This window comes from Myodes glareolus, chromosome 17 (genome assembly GCF_982192425.1).
Source record: "Myodes glareolus chromosome 17, mMyoGla1.1, whole genome shotgun sequence".
Classification (NCBI taxonomy): domain Eukaryota; kingdom Metazoa; phylum Chordata; class Mammalia; order Rodentia; family Cricetidae; genus Myodes; species Myodes glareolus.
Genome location: NC_142042.1, coordinates 60,571,558 through 60,585,853, shown reverse-complemented (window position 1 = coordinate 60,585,853; position 14,296 = coordinate 60,571,558). Strand labels below are relative to the sequence as shown.

The 14,296-nt window shown below is 53.3% G+C and overlaps 2 protein-coding genes across 9 annotated transcripts; one reads left to right on the top strand and one right to left on the bottom strand.

Annotated features, from left to right (window-relative positions):
* The first annotated feature begins 1,610 nt into the window (after positions 1-1,610).
* On the top strand, positions 1,611-11,255 carry Pias3 (protein inhibitor of activated STAT 3). Of its 5 annotated transcripts, none has more exons than XM_085677960.2 (14): positions 1,611-1,789; positions 4,472-4,959; positions 5,124-5,208; positions 5,359-5,409; positions 5,638-5,728; positions 6,616-6,750; positions 6,937-7,042; positions 7,562-7,635; positions 7,745-7,905; positions 8,831-8,964; positions 9,045-9,213; positions 9,341-9,492; positions 9,644-9,681; positions 10,133-11,255. In XM_085677960.2, exons 2-14 carry the CDS (start codon positions 4,545-4,547, stop codon positions 10,397-10,399), a joined length of 1,878 nt encoding a protein of 625 aa, XP_085534086.1. In that variant the 5' UTR covers positions 1,611-1,789; positions 4,472-4,544; the 3' UTR covers positions 10,400-11,255. The 5 variants fall into 5 exon arrangements, with proteins under 5 accessions (XP_085534086.1, XP_085534087.1, XP_085534084.1 ...); XM_085677961.2 differs by having other exon boundaries at positions 1,612-1,789; positions 4,542-4,959; XM_085677958.2 differs by lacking the exon at positions 1,611-1,789 and adding an exon at positions 2,323-2,454 and having other exon boundaries at positions 4,542-4,959; positions 9,359-9,492.
* A 59-nt stretch (positions 11,256-11,314) lies between these two features.
* Positions 11,315-14,019, bottom strand: Nudt17 (nudix hydrolase 17). Of its 4 annotated transcripts, none has more exons than XM_085677964.2 (8): positions 13,544-14,019; positions 13,212-13,395; positions 12,999-13,024; positions 12,790-12,882; positions 12,438-12,458; positions 12,163-12,296; positions 11,631-11,789; positions 11,315-11,532 (listed from the first exon to the last, which is right to left on the bottom strand). In XM_085677964.2, the coding sequence occupies exons 1-7, from the start codon at positions 13,733-13,735 to the stop codon at positions 11,633-11,635; spliced, it is 807 nt and encodes a 268-aa protein (XP_085534090.2). In that variant the 5' UTR covers positions 13,736-14,019; the 3' UTR covers positions 11,315-11,532; positions 11,631-11,632. The 4 variants fall into 4 exon arrangements, with proteins under 4 accessions (XP_085534090.2, XP_085534089.2, XP_048303020.3 ...); XM_085677963.2 differs by having other exon boundaries at positions 12,438-12,536; positions 13,212-13,424; positions 13,544-14,015; XM_048447063.3 differs by having other exon boundaries at positions 12,438-12,536; positions 13,544-14,012.
* Positions 14,020-14,296: the final 277 nt, after the last annotated feature.

The window sequence follows — 14,296 nt, the reverse complement described above, 5'->3', positions numbered from 1 at the left end:
GTGGTGGCACACGCATTTAATGGCATCACTTGGGAGGCAGAGATAGGTAGATCTCTGCAAGTTTGAGGCCAGCCTGGTCTACTGAGCAAGTTCCAGGACAGCCAGGGTTGTTAACTCAGAGAAACCCTATCTGTGGAGGTGGGGAGAGAGGTAGGAAATTTCTTTATAGTTTATTGTCAGTGAATATCTGATTTATACATTTACTTTTCTATACCTATTCACCTGGGGTCTAGGGTCACAAAGTCTTGGATAAAAAGGGACATCAAGTTTAAGGAGAAACAAAAGAATAGGGATCATCAATGAGCGGGATCATCAATGAGCTCAGGTGACCGTACCAGCAGCTCAGCAGCACAGCCTTTGCCTGGCATGTACAAGGTTCCGGGTTCCACCCCCAGAACAGACAAAAAGCATCAGGGCCTGATTAAGACCCAGATGCTGGAGGCAGCAGATGGGACTTAGGGCCAAATACTTAGTCTCAATTTAGCTTTAGGGGCCCATCATTTCAGGCAGCAAGGATTATGGCGCTTCCAGGCCCAGCGTTAGGAGAGGGTGCTCATTTCCCGAGGAACAAAATCCAGAAGTAGTCAACTGTGGTTTATAGGGTACCTAGGAACACTGTTAGCACCGGATGACTTGCAGCCTGGACGGGTGCTCATGAGAAGGATTACACTGAAGGCTTAAACTAAACGGGATTATTCCTAGTATTTGCTAAAGCTTTTAATTTTTTGCATGCTCATTGTTTGTATGACAACTTGCCTCTGCTGTAGACTGAGCTTTTTTTTTGAAAGGTTTTAAGCTCCCAGCACCTAACAATCCCCGATTAGCACTTTAATACTCATCTCCCCCCTTGTCAAATATTTAATGGACAATGACATTATCCCGTAGGCCCCAAACGACTATAGCTAGGATAAGGCACACTCCACTAAAGTAGTTAAGTTCATAGAATAGAATTGCTCATGCGGGGTGTGGTGGCCCAGGCCTTTAATCCCAGCATTAGGTATAGGCAGGCAGATCTTTGTGAGTTCGAGGCCAGTCTGGTCTACAAGAGCTAGTTCCAGGATAAGCCCCCAAACTACAGAGAAACTCTGTGTCGAAAAACAAAAACAAAACAAAACGGAAAAAAAAAAAAGAAATCAATTACTCAAGTCTGCAAGTGAGTGGCCAGCTTGGTTGTGATAGGGCCCACTGAGGGAGGGGCAAAGCGTTGGAGGAGGGAGTAGTCATTTCAAAGGGGGGCAGAATTGTATGTGTACCTTCCCTGTGTTCCTTATGAACGACACCGAAATGGTGGGACCCCTAGTTACTGTAAGCATATTTGGAGGTCTGGGATGAGAGGGCCATCTGTAGGGTTTAAATTGTTTATTTTCCATTGGTAGTCCAGGCTTCCCCCTAGGCAGATGGAGACCTCATCCTAGACCCTCCTTAAAAAAAAAAAATCAGACTCCCGGTGCACACACTCTTGCCTCCCCGCCCAGCGCCGTCGTTACACTCGGCAAGAGATCACAGAGTTACTGAGAGTCTGGACGCCTAGTCTCCTCTCTCCTAAGCGCTCCGAGGAGTTAACAGCGCCCGCTCGGCTCTGGGCTCCGCCTCTCTCCCCTCTCCGAGGTCCTGGCGGGCTTCTCCTGGAGGGGGCGGCCTCAGCAGCAACGCTCGGCCGGGCGGAGCTCTGGCCCGGGCGGAGCTGCGGCTGCAGCGTCCAGCGGCCGGACCGAAGCCCGGCTGTGCAGCCTGCGGGAGCGGCGCGAGCCCTTTCCGCACCGGGGCCCACACCCCCGCGACTCTGCAGGTAAGTCTTTCCCTTCCGCACCCAACTTTGTTGCGGTCAAGCCTCGAGTCGGGTGGCGCTAGCAGGAGCTACGCTCGCAGTTGCTGTGGGTTCCGGGGAGGAGGTGAAGGATCGGCAACACCCGTCTCTGACAGTTCTCAAGTCCCCAACTTCCCTAAAACGGGTTGGAGCGCATCACTCTCGGACTTGCCAGAACTCTGGGCTTTCGCTGGCTAAACTTGCAGCTCCCGGGGACAAGGGCTCCAACTTCGCCGCCCCTCCCCCATTTCTTGGAGCTCCGGCAGTTCCGGATACTTTTCCCTCCATCTTTCAAGTACCCTGGGCTCCCTAAAAGCCCGTCCCTCCGGGCCCGCCTCCTCTCCGTTACCCGCAGGGCCCGCGATCCCTGCGCCGCACACTGCCCGCGGGGTCACTGCGTCGCCGGCCGGCTGGCCGGAGACTCGCCGGGGCGGCGGGGCTGCGGAAGAAGGGGCGAGGCCGGCGGCGGTCCGGAGCCCGGCGGGCGGGGCCGGGAAGGGGAGGTGTAGGGGGCCGGACGGGGCGGAGCAGGCGGCCTTTGCGGCCGGCGCCGGGGCGGAGAGTTTGCGCCGGTCCCTGGGCCTGAGCTCCGGCTCGGGCTGGGGCGCCTGCGATGTCTCAAGATGGCGGAGCTGGGCGAGTTAAAGGTACCTGCCCCCTCCCCCAGCCCCGTCAGGACTCGCTCGGCTGCGCGCCGAGGCGGGGAGGCTACCGGGCTGGGAGCCGCGGGCCGGGGTGGGCGCGGGCGACGTGTCAGGGCCGGGCTGCAGGGATGCGCGGGCAGCGGCGGCGGGCGGGCGGGCAGAAGGGGCTGCGGCGGCACCCCGGGGGCGGGGCCGCGGGGCAGATGCAGGGGTGGGGCGCGGTGGGTGGGTGGGGGGGGGGGAAGAGATGCTCGCCGCTGGGGGCCGAGGCACAGGGGGCGGGGCCGCGGCAGTGGCCGCTTTGAGGAGTAGGCGGTTGCAGGGTCGTGTCGGGCGGCCGAGAGCTGCCCCCGAGGCGTAGGGGCGAGTCCGTCAGACTGAGAGACGAAGCAATCAGTGGCAGACGTAGGGATGGGTTCCGAGATGAGAGTCGAATGTTGCCAGGCTCCCGGGGACTTGCAGCTCAGGATGGAGGCTTTGGGGCTGCTGTTGGCATCTGAGCCCTGGGAAGTACCAGCTGGCAGCTGAGACGCAAGGGGCGGGGCTGGATGGGAGTGTACTTTAAGGGATGGGGCAGGAGCATCCTGATGGCTGAGAAGGAGGAACTGGCATGGTGAGGCGCTGTCGTTGGAGAGGTGGAGTGTAAACTATAGGATGGAAAAATAAGTTATAAAGCCGATGGGGAAATAAAAATAAGTAGGAGGAGCTAAGAATGGGGAAGGTTCTTGTTACATCCCTGAAAAAGGAGTCCGAGAGGAAAAGAACTTGGAGAGCCCCGTGACCTGCCCGACCTGCCCCGTGACTAGGTCTTTTAGGTATTCACAGAAGGGAGTCCTACAAGGAGATTGGTCTTGCCCCACCCCCTCCAGTCTTCAGGGAACCACTTGTGAGGACATCCCTTAGAACCTTAGACCTTCATTGCCTATCTTCTGGGTTTGCTCCATCCTTGTGCTGGACAGCCACTGGGTCATCATCACCCTTGAAGAGCTTACTTCTGAGCTGGGCAGTGATGGCACACACACTAGGGAGGCAGAGGCAGGCAGATCTCTGAGTTCAAGGCCAGCCTGGTCTACCACGTGTGTTCCAGGACAACCAAGGTACATATAGAAATCCTGTCTCAAATAACCATAAGCAACCAACCAACCAAACAAACAAACAAACAAAAAAAAACCTTGTTTTTGTGTTCGGGTCCATGGACACCAATCTCATTCTCCTGGGGTCTCTGTTGAGAACTTTGCCCTGGTTTCCACCCGTGTGGGTATGTATGCCATGTATGAGGGAGAGAATCAAGATAGTAGTCCTTGGCGGATGGAGTAAGTCAGGCCAGTTACCTAGGCTTGTGGATTCCCTCTTCCCCACAAGTTTTGGTAGCTTCCTTCTAGTAAAACAGGACGAGAGGAGTGTGGGTACGTAAATAATGTAAAAAGTTGTATGTGCACCGGTCGGTGGTTGCGCACACCTTTAATCCCAGCACTTGGGAGGCCGAGGCAGGTGGATCTCTGTGAGTTCGAGGCCAGCCTGGTCTACAAGAGCTAGTTCCAGGACAGGCACCAAAAACTACAGAGAAACCCTGTCTCGAAAATCCAAAAAAAAAAAGTGTGTGTGTGTGTGTGTGTGTGTGTGTGTGTGTGTGTTTGCGTGTGCGTGCTTGCGTGCGCAGGGGCGGGATGGTGGTGATAAAGATGGAGTGTTCAACTCTGATTTAAATCCCTGACCATAAAAGCTTCAATTCAGAGATATGGGGAGAATAGAGGTGGATTGAGGTGATTGGGAGGGGTGGGTGGGAAGTACAATCGGCTAGCCACCTGTCCTCTTTCTTCCCCATGGGGCCCGGTGTTCCCCAATCCTTTTCTTCTCCTAGTGTCCTATGCTTTTCCCAGGAGGCTAGAAACACCCTGAGAGTCTGAACCCGGGAGAGACTATAATCAGCTTAAGGGAATGTCTGGATTAGGGGAGGGGATGGGGCTAGGTAGTCCCTGTGGATTCAGCTAGTCGGGTCAGCTCCTCCACTGTCCCCCAGGAGCTCCGCGTCTGTCATCAGGAGGATAGGCCTTTGTGATCGGGGACCATTTCTGGGCTCTTCTCTCCAGCACATGGTGATGAGTTTCCGAGTGTCTGAGCTCCAGGTGCTCCTTGGCTTCGCCGGCCGGAACAAGAGTGGACGGAAGCACGAGCTCCTGGCCAAGGCCCTGCACCTCCTCAAGTCCAGCTGTGCCCCCAGTGTCCAGATGAAGATCAAAGAGCTTTACCGCCGCCGCTTTCCCCGGAAGAGCCTGGGGCCCTCTGATTTCCCGCTGCTCTCCTTGCCCCCTGGCGCCTCTCCTGTAGGCTCCCCCGGCTCTCTAGCTCCCATTCCTCCCTCCCTTCTAACCCCTGGCACCTTGCTGGGCCCTAAGCGGGAGGTGGACCTGCACCCTCCTCTGCCCCAGCCTGTGCACCCCGATGTCACCATGAAACCACTGCCCTTCTATGAAGTCTATGGGGAGCTCATCCGGCCCACCACCCTCGGTAAGGCTGGCTGTGGTCCCTCAGAGTCCCTTTCTGGATTCTGGTTCCGGCTGCTTTTGTTTCTCCCCACTGAGGTTTTAATCTTGTGGGCTCAGCGGTCTGGGATGGGAGCAGGTGGCTTCTCAGGCCTGGGCTTGGGAGTGACTGTGCCTTTGTGTCCTCAGCATCCACCTCCAGCCAGAGGTTTGAGGAAGCACACTTTACCTTTGCGCTCACCCCGCAGCAGGTGCAGCAGATCCTTACGTCCAGGTACATCTCTGGGGACTGTCCTCTGGCCTCTGCCTTTCTTCTCTGTTCTACTTTGTCTCTCATTCTTTTGCCTGTCTTCTGTCTGTGCCCTGGACATCTTTCTCTCTGTCCACCTCCACCCTCTGAACTGACATGTCTTTCTTGTTGCAGGGAGGTTCTGCCGGGAGCCAAGTGCGATTATACTATACAGGTGCAGCTAAGGTGAGCTGCTGCTTAACAAGGACGGGCGCTAAATAGGGGGCTGGCATACTCCTCTCCTGGTCCTGCCCAGTCCACTCTGGCCCTGGGACTCTTCAGGATACTGGGGGCTACACATTATCTCCAACTTCTTCTCTCTCTTTTTTTTTTTTTTCTAGAGTTCCCTGCTTCAGTGCTCGATTCACCCCAGAAAACCGACACTTACCCATTCATCCTATCCTTTCCCACCAGGTTCTGTCTCTGTGAGACCAGCTGCCCTCAGGAGGACTATTTTCCGCCTAACCTTTTTGTCAAGGTTAATGGGAAACTCTGCCCCCTGCCGGTAGGTAAAGATTCTTCCCTTTTGGCAACAAACGTTAAGTAAAAACCTCTTATGAAAAGGTGGCTCAGAGGTTAAGAACACTGACTACTCTTCCAGAGGTCCTGAGTTCAATTCCCAGCAACCACATGGTGGCTCACAACCATCTGTAATGAGATCTGGTGCCCCCTATTGGCCTATAGGATATATGTAGGGAGAATACTGTATGCATAATTAATAAATAAATCAAAAAAAAAAGATATGCTGAGCCCAGTGCCCGCTATGTAGTGGTTGCTTAGTTTATTGGCAGAATCACTATAATCTAGAGAGTGTTAAGATAGGGCTGACTCGTAGGCCGAGCATGCCTCTGTGGAAGACCACACATCCAAGAGTATTTGGGCAACACAAACTCTACTTGATATATCAGTAAGGAGGGGCTGAGAGTTGGGTGAGTACAGGAGTGGGTGGTTCTGGGAAGAATCGAGGATGGGAGTGAATAGGATTGGAACACGTGTGTGAAATTCTCAAAGGATTAGTAAGAAATAAGTAAAAGAGGGCTGAATAATTCTTGTTGGAACCCGGGCGAGGGGCACTAGTTTAACATAAAAGTTTAGAAAAGACTTCTAAGATGTTAAGACAGCAGCCGAAACTGGAAGATGAGGACTGTCCCTGTAGCTCCCTGGGACCCAGTGACTGGGGTTCCTGGCTCCTTGGTTAATGAATAAGCTCCTCCCCCGGAAGTGAACCTCTCATCCCGCCCTGTGTGGGGCCCTCGTTGCCACCGCAGAGTGGATCCCAACTCCTTTGCTCCTGAGCGAACTGGCCTCCCTCCAGAGTAATCTGAGACAGGATTTCTGAGAGTTGAACCCCTTCCCAGCACTCTGTCTCTAACAAGTCCCTCCCTTCCTCAGGGTTACCTCCCCCCAACCAAGAATGGAGCTGAGCCCAAGAGGCCCAGCCGTCCAATCAACATCACATCCCTGGCTCGGCTCTCGGCCACGGTTCCCAACACCATTGTGGTTAATTGGTCATCTGAGTTTGGACGGGTGAGCATAACCAGAAGGCCTGCAGAGGCTTCAGGGGAGCCATCTAGTTTGAGGTTGGGGATTCATCTTGCTCTTCATGGGCCTCTCTGCTTAAGGCCACCGTCTCTGGTCTTCGTGAGACAGAGCATGTGGGGAAGGGGGAAGCAGGAAGCAGCAGCTAATTTCCCCTCCCCGTCCCCCAAGTAGAATTACTCCTTGTCTGTGTACCTGGTGAGGCAGCTGACCGCAGGGACCCTTCTACAAAAACTCAGAGCGAAGGGCATCCGGAATCCAGACCATTCCCGGGCACTGAGTGAGTACCAGCCTTTTCCTCCTCCCACCTTGGGGTCTGGGGTTCCTGCTGCCCTCCAGGCTTTATCACAAACTCTCTTACGTGATCTCCAGCTGCCCCCCCCCCCCCCCCCCCCCCCCCCCCGTGCTTCTCCTCAGCCTCTGCGGGTGAGGAATTAGATCCTCAAGCAATGCAAATAGCTTTGCATTCCCAATCAGACAACACTTCTGCATCTCCAAGACCCCAGGTCCACCCCCACTAAGATACAGTTCTCTGTACTGAAAAGCTCTAAAATTCTTTCAACCTAATCCTCACGTGATGCTTCCCTTCCGTCTAGATCATCCCAAACATAACCCACATTTCACCTTGCAGTTGTTAAAGATCTTGGAGAAATCTCTTCTCCATACCCAACCTTCTAGATATAGATCCGCTCCTGTCCCGTGCCACAGGCCCCCCAAAGACAACGCTCAGCTGCCTCTCTGCTTCCAGGCTGCTTCCAGCCTCGCTGACCCCATGGCTCTGGCCTCACTCTTGTTTCAGTCAAGGAGAAATTGACCGCTGACCCTGACAGTGAGGTGGCTACTACGAGTCTCCGGGTGTCCCTCATGTGCCCGGTGGGTACACGGAGCGAAAGGAAGTGGGAGGAGGGTTGGGCTAAAGTCTGAAGAGGGTTCCTAAGGATACTAGAGCAAAGTTTTCTCGACTGACCTCTGCTCTCATCAGCTAGGGAAGATGCGCCTGACTGTCCCATGCCGCGCCCTCACCTGTGCCCATCTGCAAAGCTTCGATGCTGCCCTTTATCTACAGATGAATGAGAAGAAGCCAACGTGGACATGTCCTGTGTGCGATAAGAAGGCCCCCTACGAATCCCTTATTATCGATGGGTAGGGCTTTGCTGCCCCCCCCCCCCTTTATGGCTTCCTGACTCCCAGCTCTCACCCTCATCTCCTTCAGTCGTCCATGTGTGTGTGACATCAAGGGCTTAGGGAAGACATCATGCTCAGTGTTTTCTCAGTCCTCATAACAGCCCCACAGCACGAGTGCCGCCGTTCCAGATGAGAGACCTGGAAGGTCTCATTAGCAAATGGCAGAGCCAACAGTGAATTGTTCCGATATGTTGCCGATAACAACTACGTGAACTTCCCACCGTGCTTAGCAACTCGCGTTCCTTTTCATTTTTGCTGTTACAAATGGCATTTATTAGATTGGCATAATAAGGTTTTTTTTTTCTTTTTTAAGTGCATGCCCTGACACTTTCTTTTCTCTTTTTTTTGTTTTTGTTTTTAAAGGTTTATTTATTTATTAAATATACAGCCATCTGTCTACATGTATGCCTGCGAGCCAGAAGAGGGCACCAGATCTCATTAAGTAGTCTTTCTCCTTGTACAACCTCCATTAGGGCTCTCACATTGTCTTTTGAGAAGGTTTAAGCCTGCACCTAAAATTTGTGCCGTTTGCTGGACCTGGTGGCACATGTGTTTAATCCCAGCACTTGGGGAGGTAGAAGCAGGCGGATCTCTGAGTTCAAGGACAGCCAGTGCTACACAGAGAAACCCTGTCTGAACTGTGAAGCTCGTTTGCATACTTGCCCCCACAATGCTAGGGATCAAACTTGGGGCCTGCATGCTAAGCGAGTCTCTGTTATGAAGCTACAGTCCCAGCCTGTGCTTTATTGCTGTTCCAGCAATGACTCAGAGAGGTCCAGTAAGGCGCGTAGTGCAGATGAGGATGCTAACCTTAGTGAGTCAGGAAGTGAGTCTCAGAGCACTGACTGGTGTCCCAGTGAATTCCCATGTCCTCCTCCCCTAGTTTGTTCATGGAAATTCTTAATTCCTGTTCGGATTGTGATGAGATCCAGTTCATGGAAGATGGATCCTGGTGTCCAATGAAACCTAAGAAGGAGGCATCTGAGGTTTGCCCCCCGCCAGGGTATGGGCTGGATGGTGAGTGACCCCCTGCTCCCCAATTGAGCTAGATCATGGGTGGCCCTTTTTCTGAGACACAGTCTTCTTAACCACCCCAGGCCTCCAGTATAGCCCAGTCCAGGAGGGAAATCCATCAGAGAATAAGAAGAGGGTTGAAGTTATTGACTTGACAATGGAAAGCTCATCAGATGAGGAAGATCTGCCCCCAACCAAGAAACACTGCCCTGTCACCTCAGCCGCCATCCCCGCCCTTCCCGGAGGCAAAGGGTATGAGGAAAGGCAGAGGGGACAGGAGGGCAGAACTGCTGTCTGCTCATAGGCAGGCCTCGGGACAGGGAAGGGAGGATGGAACGGGACTGGACCGTGGGCGTCTGTGCTTGGCTGGCTTCTCCAGGTCCTTCCCTCCCCTCAGAGTCCTGACATCTGGTCATCAGCCATCTTCGGTGCTACGGAGCCCTGCAATGGGCACCCTGGGCAGTGATTTCCTGTCCAGCCTTCCACTACATGAGTACCCACCTGCCTTCCCACTGGGGGCTGACATCCAAGGTATAACACGCATCCTAAGTGGGTGGGTGGGGTCCTGCCCTGTTATACACTCTCTAGACTTGTTTCTTTGCAGAGCCTGGGGGTAGGAGGATGTTTTCTTGTGGTGAAGGAGTTAGAAGGGGGTTGATTGTGATTTTTCCTTTTCCACCAGGTTTAGATTTATTTTCTTTCCTTCAGACTGAGAGTCAGGTAAGTAGTCAGCCCTCAGAAGAGCCCTTCCTAGATACTGATGGCATTGTCTTTCCCTGCCTGGTTTCCCTAGGGATTTCAAAATGCTTTCCTGTGGGAGGAGAGGGTAGCAGCTTATCTCCCTGTTCCAGCTGGCACTTCATGTTCACATCTGTGCCTTCCCGACTCCCGCCATGCAGTTCTCTTTCTGCCTACTCACCCCTGCCTGTATGCAGAGCCTTTCCTAGTGGGTGTTCCACACATTGGCGACACCCACTAGGTATCTGGAGGGACTGTCTATGGCAAGGCACGGGGAACGGTCTGGGGAAGTAGGGCAGAGTTGGCGAGGTCCCCCTCTTTTCTTCTCAAGAATGCCTTGAGATCATAAGGGTTGGTCCCCATAAAACAGTTCCCAGGTGAGCACCGGGAGGTGGCAGGCAAGGGAAACCACAGCTGTGCTCTTCATCCCCAGCACTACGGTCCTTCTGTCATCACCTCGCTAGATGAACAGGACACCCTCGGCCACTTCTTCCAGTACCGGGGAACCCCTTCCCACTTCCTGGGCCCACTGGCCCCCACACTGGGGAGCTCTCACCGCAGCTCCACTCCAGCGCCCCCTCCTGGCCGTGTCAGCAGCATTGTGGCTCCTGGGAGTTCCTTGAGGGAAGGGCATGGTGGACCCTTGCCTTCAGGTCCCTCTTTGACTGGCTGTCGGTCAGATGTCATTTCCTTGGATTGAGTTACTTGGATTACGAAACCTTCACTGCTCCCCCAGCACTGAGCAAATCTGCTCAGTCCCAACCCCTGGCTACCCTGATCCCTCAGGGGTCTTTGATTGGTCTTATCTCTGCCTAATAAGGCCGGTACTCAAAGGGTTAACATTTAACCTGTTTTAAAGGGTGTTGGGGTCTGTTTTTAGAAGTATTTTGACGGTTGCACATTCCTTTGGGTATGGTGACCTAGGCAGTGGGAGGCAGATGGAGAGAGAGGAGCAGAAGGAAGAGGGGGATCCTCAGCCTATACCAGATCTACAGCCTCTTGGGGAAAAGGCACTTTGCTGGCCCCCAAGACGCCTTCCCTTCCCAAACCAAACTGTCCTTTTCATGTCCATTCTGTTCCCGTTGGCCACACAGGTGGCAGGCAGATCTGAGACGTGAAGCTTCAGAGATGGGCAGAGAACTCTATTTTGGGTTGCAGATTTCTTTTTTGTACATAAATAAGAAAACCCAAAATTATCCAAAGATGACACTCCCTGCCTTTTGCTTCCCAGTCTGACTTGAGGAGGAAACAAGGCCTTAGTTGCGGTGCCCAGGGCCTCGGGAGCAGGGCTTGGCCTGCCTACTGCCTGGGTCTCTCTATTTATATATTTAAGTTCACAATGTTTCTTATGCTAAACAACCAAGGGCCTATGCTTCTAGTGACCTGTGGTCAGGCCTAGATCATTCTGCACCTTTTGTGGGATTTGGGGGCTCTGTGTTCTCCTTCCCAGTACTCAGGCCCTTGTAGGGCCAAGGCCCTATGTTGTGATTTTACTTTCTGTTCCCAGAGGTGTAGCAGGGTTCTTGCCTACAATAAAGGTTGTGAATGTTCTGTGATTTCCAGACCCCTGGTTTGTGGGGAAGAGGGTCCATGTTCCGTCTTTTCACTTTTAGAAAACGTTTAAAAATTTTTATTACTGTGTATTTGGGCATATGTGCCTTTGCATGGCATGTGGACATTAGGGGACAGCTTTTTGGAGTAGAACCCCTCCTGCCATCTGAAAGAGATTCTAGGCATTGAACTCAGGTCTCAGGTTTTTACAGCAGAAGTCTTTGGAGCCATCAGCTCGCAGACCCCAGTCCTTCCTCTGCTGGTCCGGGCTCCATGTAAAACCTGGAGGGAGCAGAGGCATTCACAGCAAACGTACGGTATCTGTAAGATCACTAGACTGCCTCAACCCAGTGCTGTGGGGCCCTCACGTCATTCCTTACCTTCAGCTGCCCAGATGTTGCAGCCAGAGCCTGAGAGCAAACTTGGTTCCAGCGCTGACCCGCTCTCCGTCCTCTGCTGTGGCTGGGGTTGTCCGCAGGAGAGTGGACATGGGCAGGACCAGAGGTCGGGTTCCTCCATCGTCCTTCAGTTCGGTTGCACTGGAGTATGACAGTTTCTGTCTAGGCTGTGCCTTGTAGCTTACATGAACTTTAGTATGTTGGGCCATTTAATCCTCCCAGCTATTACATAAGGCAAGCGAGTGTTAGCCTCACACAGCAGAAAGGAAACACTCAAGGAGAGTGCACTATAGGAGAGTAGGGGCTCAGACCAAGGGCTTCAGTGCTAGTCAGCTGGACGGTGAACCCTTAACATTTGGAGTCTTTGATCTCAGGTGGTCTTTTAATTATCAATAGACCAACTTGCTCTCTAAATCTCTTCCACAAACTACATGCAACTCCAAACTGCAATCTTCCCCATGTATGCATATGCATGTATGTTGTTGTATGCTGATAGCTAAAGTAAAATTCTTACCAGAGAGAAGGTGGTAAGGTCTGGAGAAGTCTGGGTGTCTCAGTGCCATCTTCTGTGGCGGCCACAACTGCTGCTACATCTGGCCCCAGCCACATAAAGGCACTCACCTCATTTGGATTTATTTGGATCCGGGCCTGGGGTTAGACATATTGATCCATCACTTAGGAGAAGGAGGCAGAAGACAGACCAGGGGCAAGGGCAGCTTGCTATCTCCCCTTGTCTGGAGTCCCAGTCAGAACCAGGTGCTCTATCCTGTCCTCTACTGCCAGGCCTACCTGGAGCTCCTGCTCTGACTCCTGGGAGGTCACAAGAACATAGAGAATGAGGTGATGGTATTTGGGGAAACCCCAGCTCAGCCTAGGAGGGTAGGCAGACTAAAACAAAGCAAAACACCACCAATGTAGCATGTGGAGAGAATTCCTGGTTTTGAAACTTTGTAAGTAGAGCTTTAGAGAGACAAAATGCTGGTCCAACGCCCAAGGAGTGGGTGGTAGGGAACAGGTAAGAGGGACAGAGGTGAGAGCTGTGGTTTGGGTAACCCACACTACCCACATTTCTTTTCCCCAGTGGCCAAGGCAGATAAGGGTTGTTCCATGGGCTTTAGGGGTCGTTGAAAGTCTGTCTCACCTCCCACAACCCCAGAAGGACACAAGAGACCTGGGCCAGAGGCAGCTGAAGCCCACACTCTTCCTGCAGCTCTCGAAGGCCACACTCCAGGACCTGGGAGTCAAAGGGAGCAGGTCAGGATGTCCAAAGTGTAACCCCCTTTGTCCCTCAGCCTACACCCAAGGTGACCCCACTCATAGATCTCTTGGTTGAGTCGGCAGACTTGGTACCTCCTCATCAACTTCCATGTGGCCACCTGCAAGAAGAACAGACCCGATAGTGAACGGTGGTTGTCTCGACCAGGGAGCCCATCTTCCAGTGGGCAGAGGAAGTTTGTAGCTGTGGACACAGACCTTGGGCATCCACTGTACAGGACTGACACCCAGTAGCAATGTGGAGGGAAAGGACACTGTCTCCCACAGCGTCTGTTCCTAGGTGCTCACCTGGAGGGACCCAGACGTTGGGGGAAATGCGGAGAGTGCATGTCCTTCGGGTCAACAAGACAGTCTGATCACTGGACTGAAGAATAACGGCCACACCCACATCCACACCTCTATCTGGGGGCAGCTCGGTCCTGGAGCCCCCAGGCTTCTGGTCCAGAGCCACAAAAGGGCAGAAAGGGGGTCTCTGACAAGAAGGAGTTGATCGGGCTAAGGCTTGGAAAAGTAGGGTGGGACTTTCAGAAATTAGAGGTGCCGGCGGTGGGAGCTGGCCTGTTGCCACCCGCCCTGTCCTCAATCCGCCCTCACTTTCCCTGCCGACTCCCTGACCAGACCTGGATTGGAAGTCTCTCCGAGGCGCCGGGGAATGAATGGCTGGAAAGGACAAGCTGTCCTCGCTCCAAGCTGCAGTGCGTGTGCCATGGCCCGGGTCCCCGCCCGGCCCCCAGAAGGCCACACACACTCTGCGTGAAGTTCACTGACTCTAGGCGTCCGGCCAGGCGCAGCAGTAACCGTGCCGCAGCCATCCCGCTGTTAAGGTCGCCGCTTGCCTGGCGCCCCCTAGTGGCCCAGCGCCGTGAGTCGTGCAGCTTCCGGTGTGCCTGCCCTGCAAACCAGATTTTCCAGATGGGCTGGGAAATTTAGGCACAACTTTTGGGGGCAATCCCTGCGTGTAATGCTCACAAAACATAAAGAAACCCGCTACATATTCTCATTTCCTCTTGAGTTCTTTCTGACTTCCCTATTTGGTACAATAATCCCCAGGTTGAATGATTTCTGGATAGCCGTGTTAATCCCCTCCAGCCGTAGGCTGAACTTCACTTAACCCCCTCCACATGAGACCCCTAACAATTTCATAAAAATCCTTAAAAATGCAAAGCAAGTTCTCATATAACCCAAGCTAGCCTCAAACTTGTGTAGCCAAAACAGATGTTGACCTTCTGACTCGCTGGCCTCCACGTTTTGCTGTTTGTGCAGTTCCGAGGATCAAACGCAGGGCTTCGGGCATTACCATGCTTAATAAGTGATGGTGACTGGCTTGAAGGCAGAGACGATCTTTTACCATATATAGTCATATTTATTTCTGT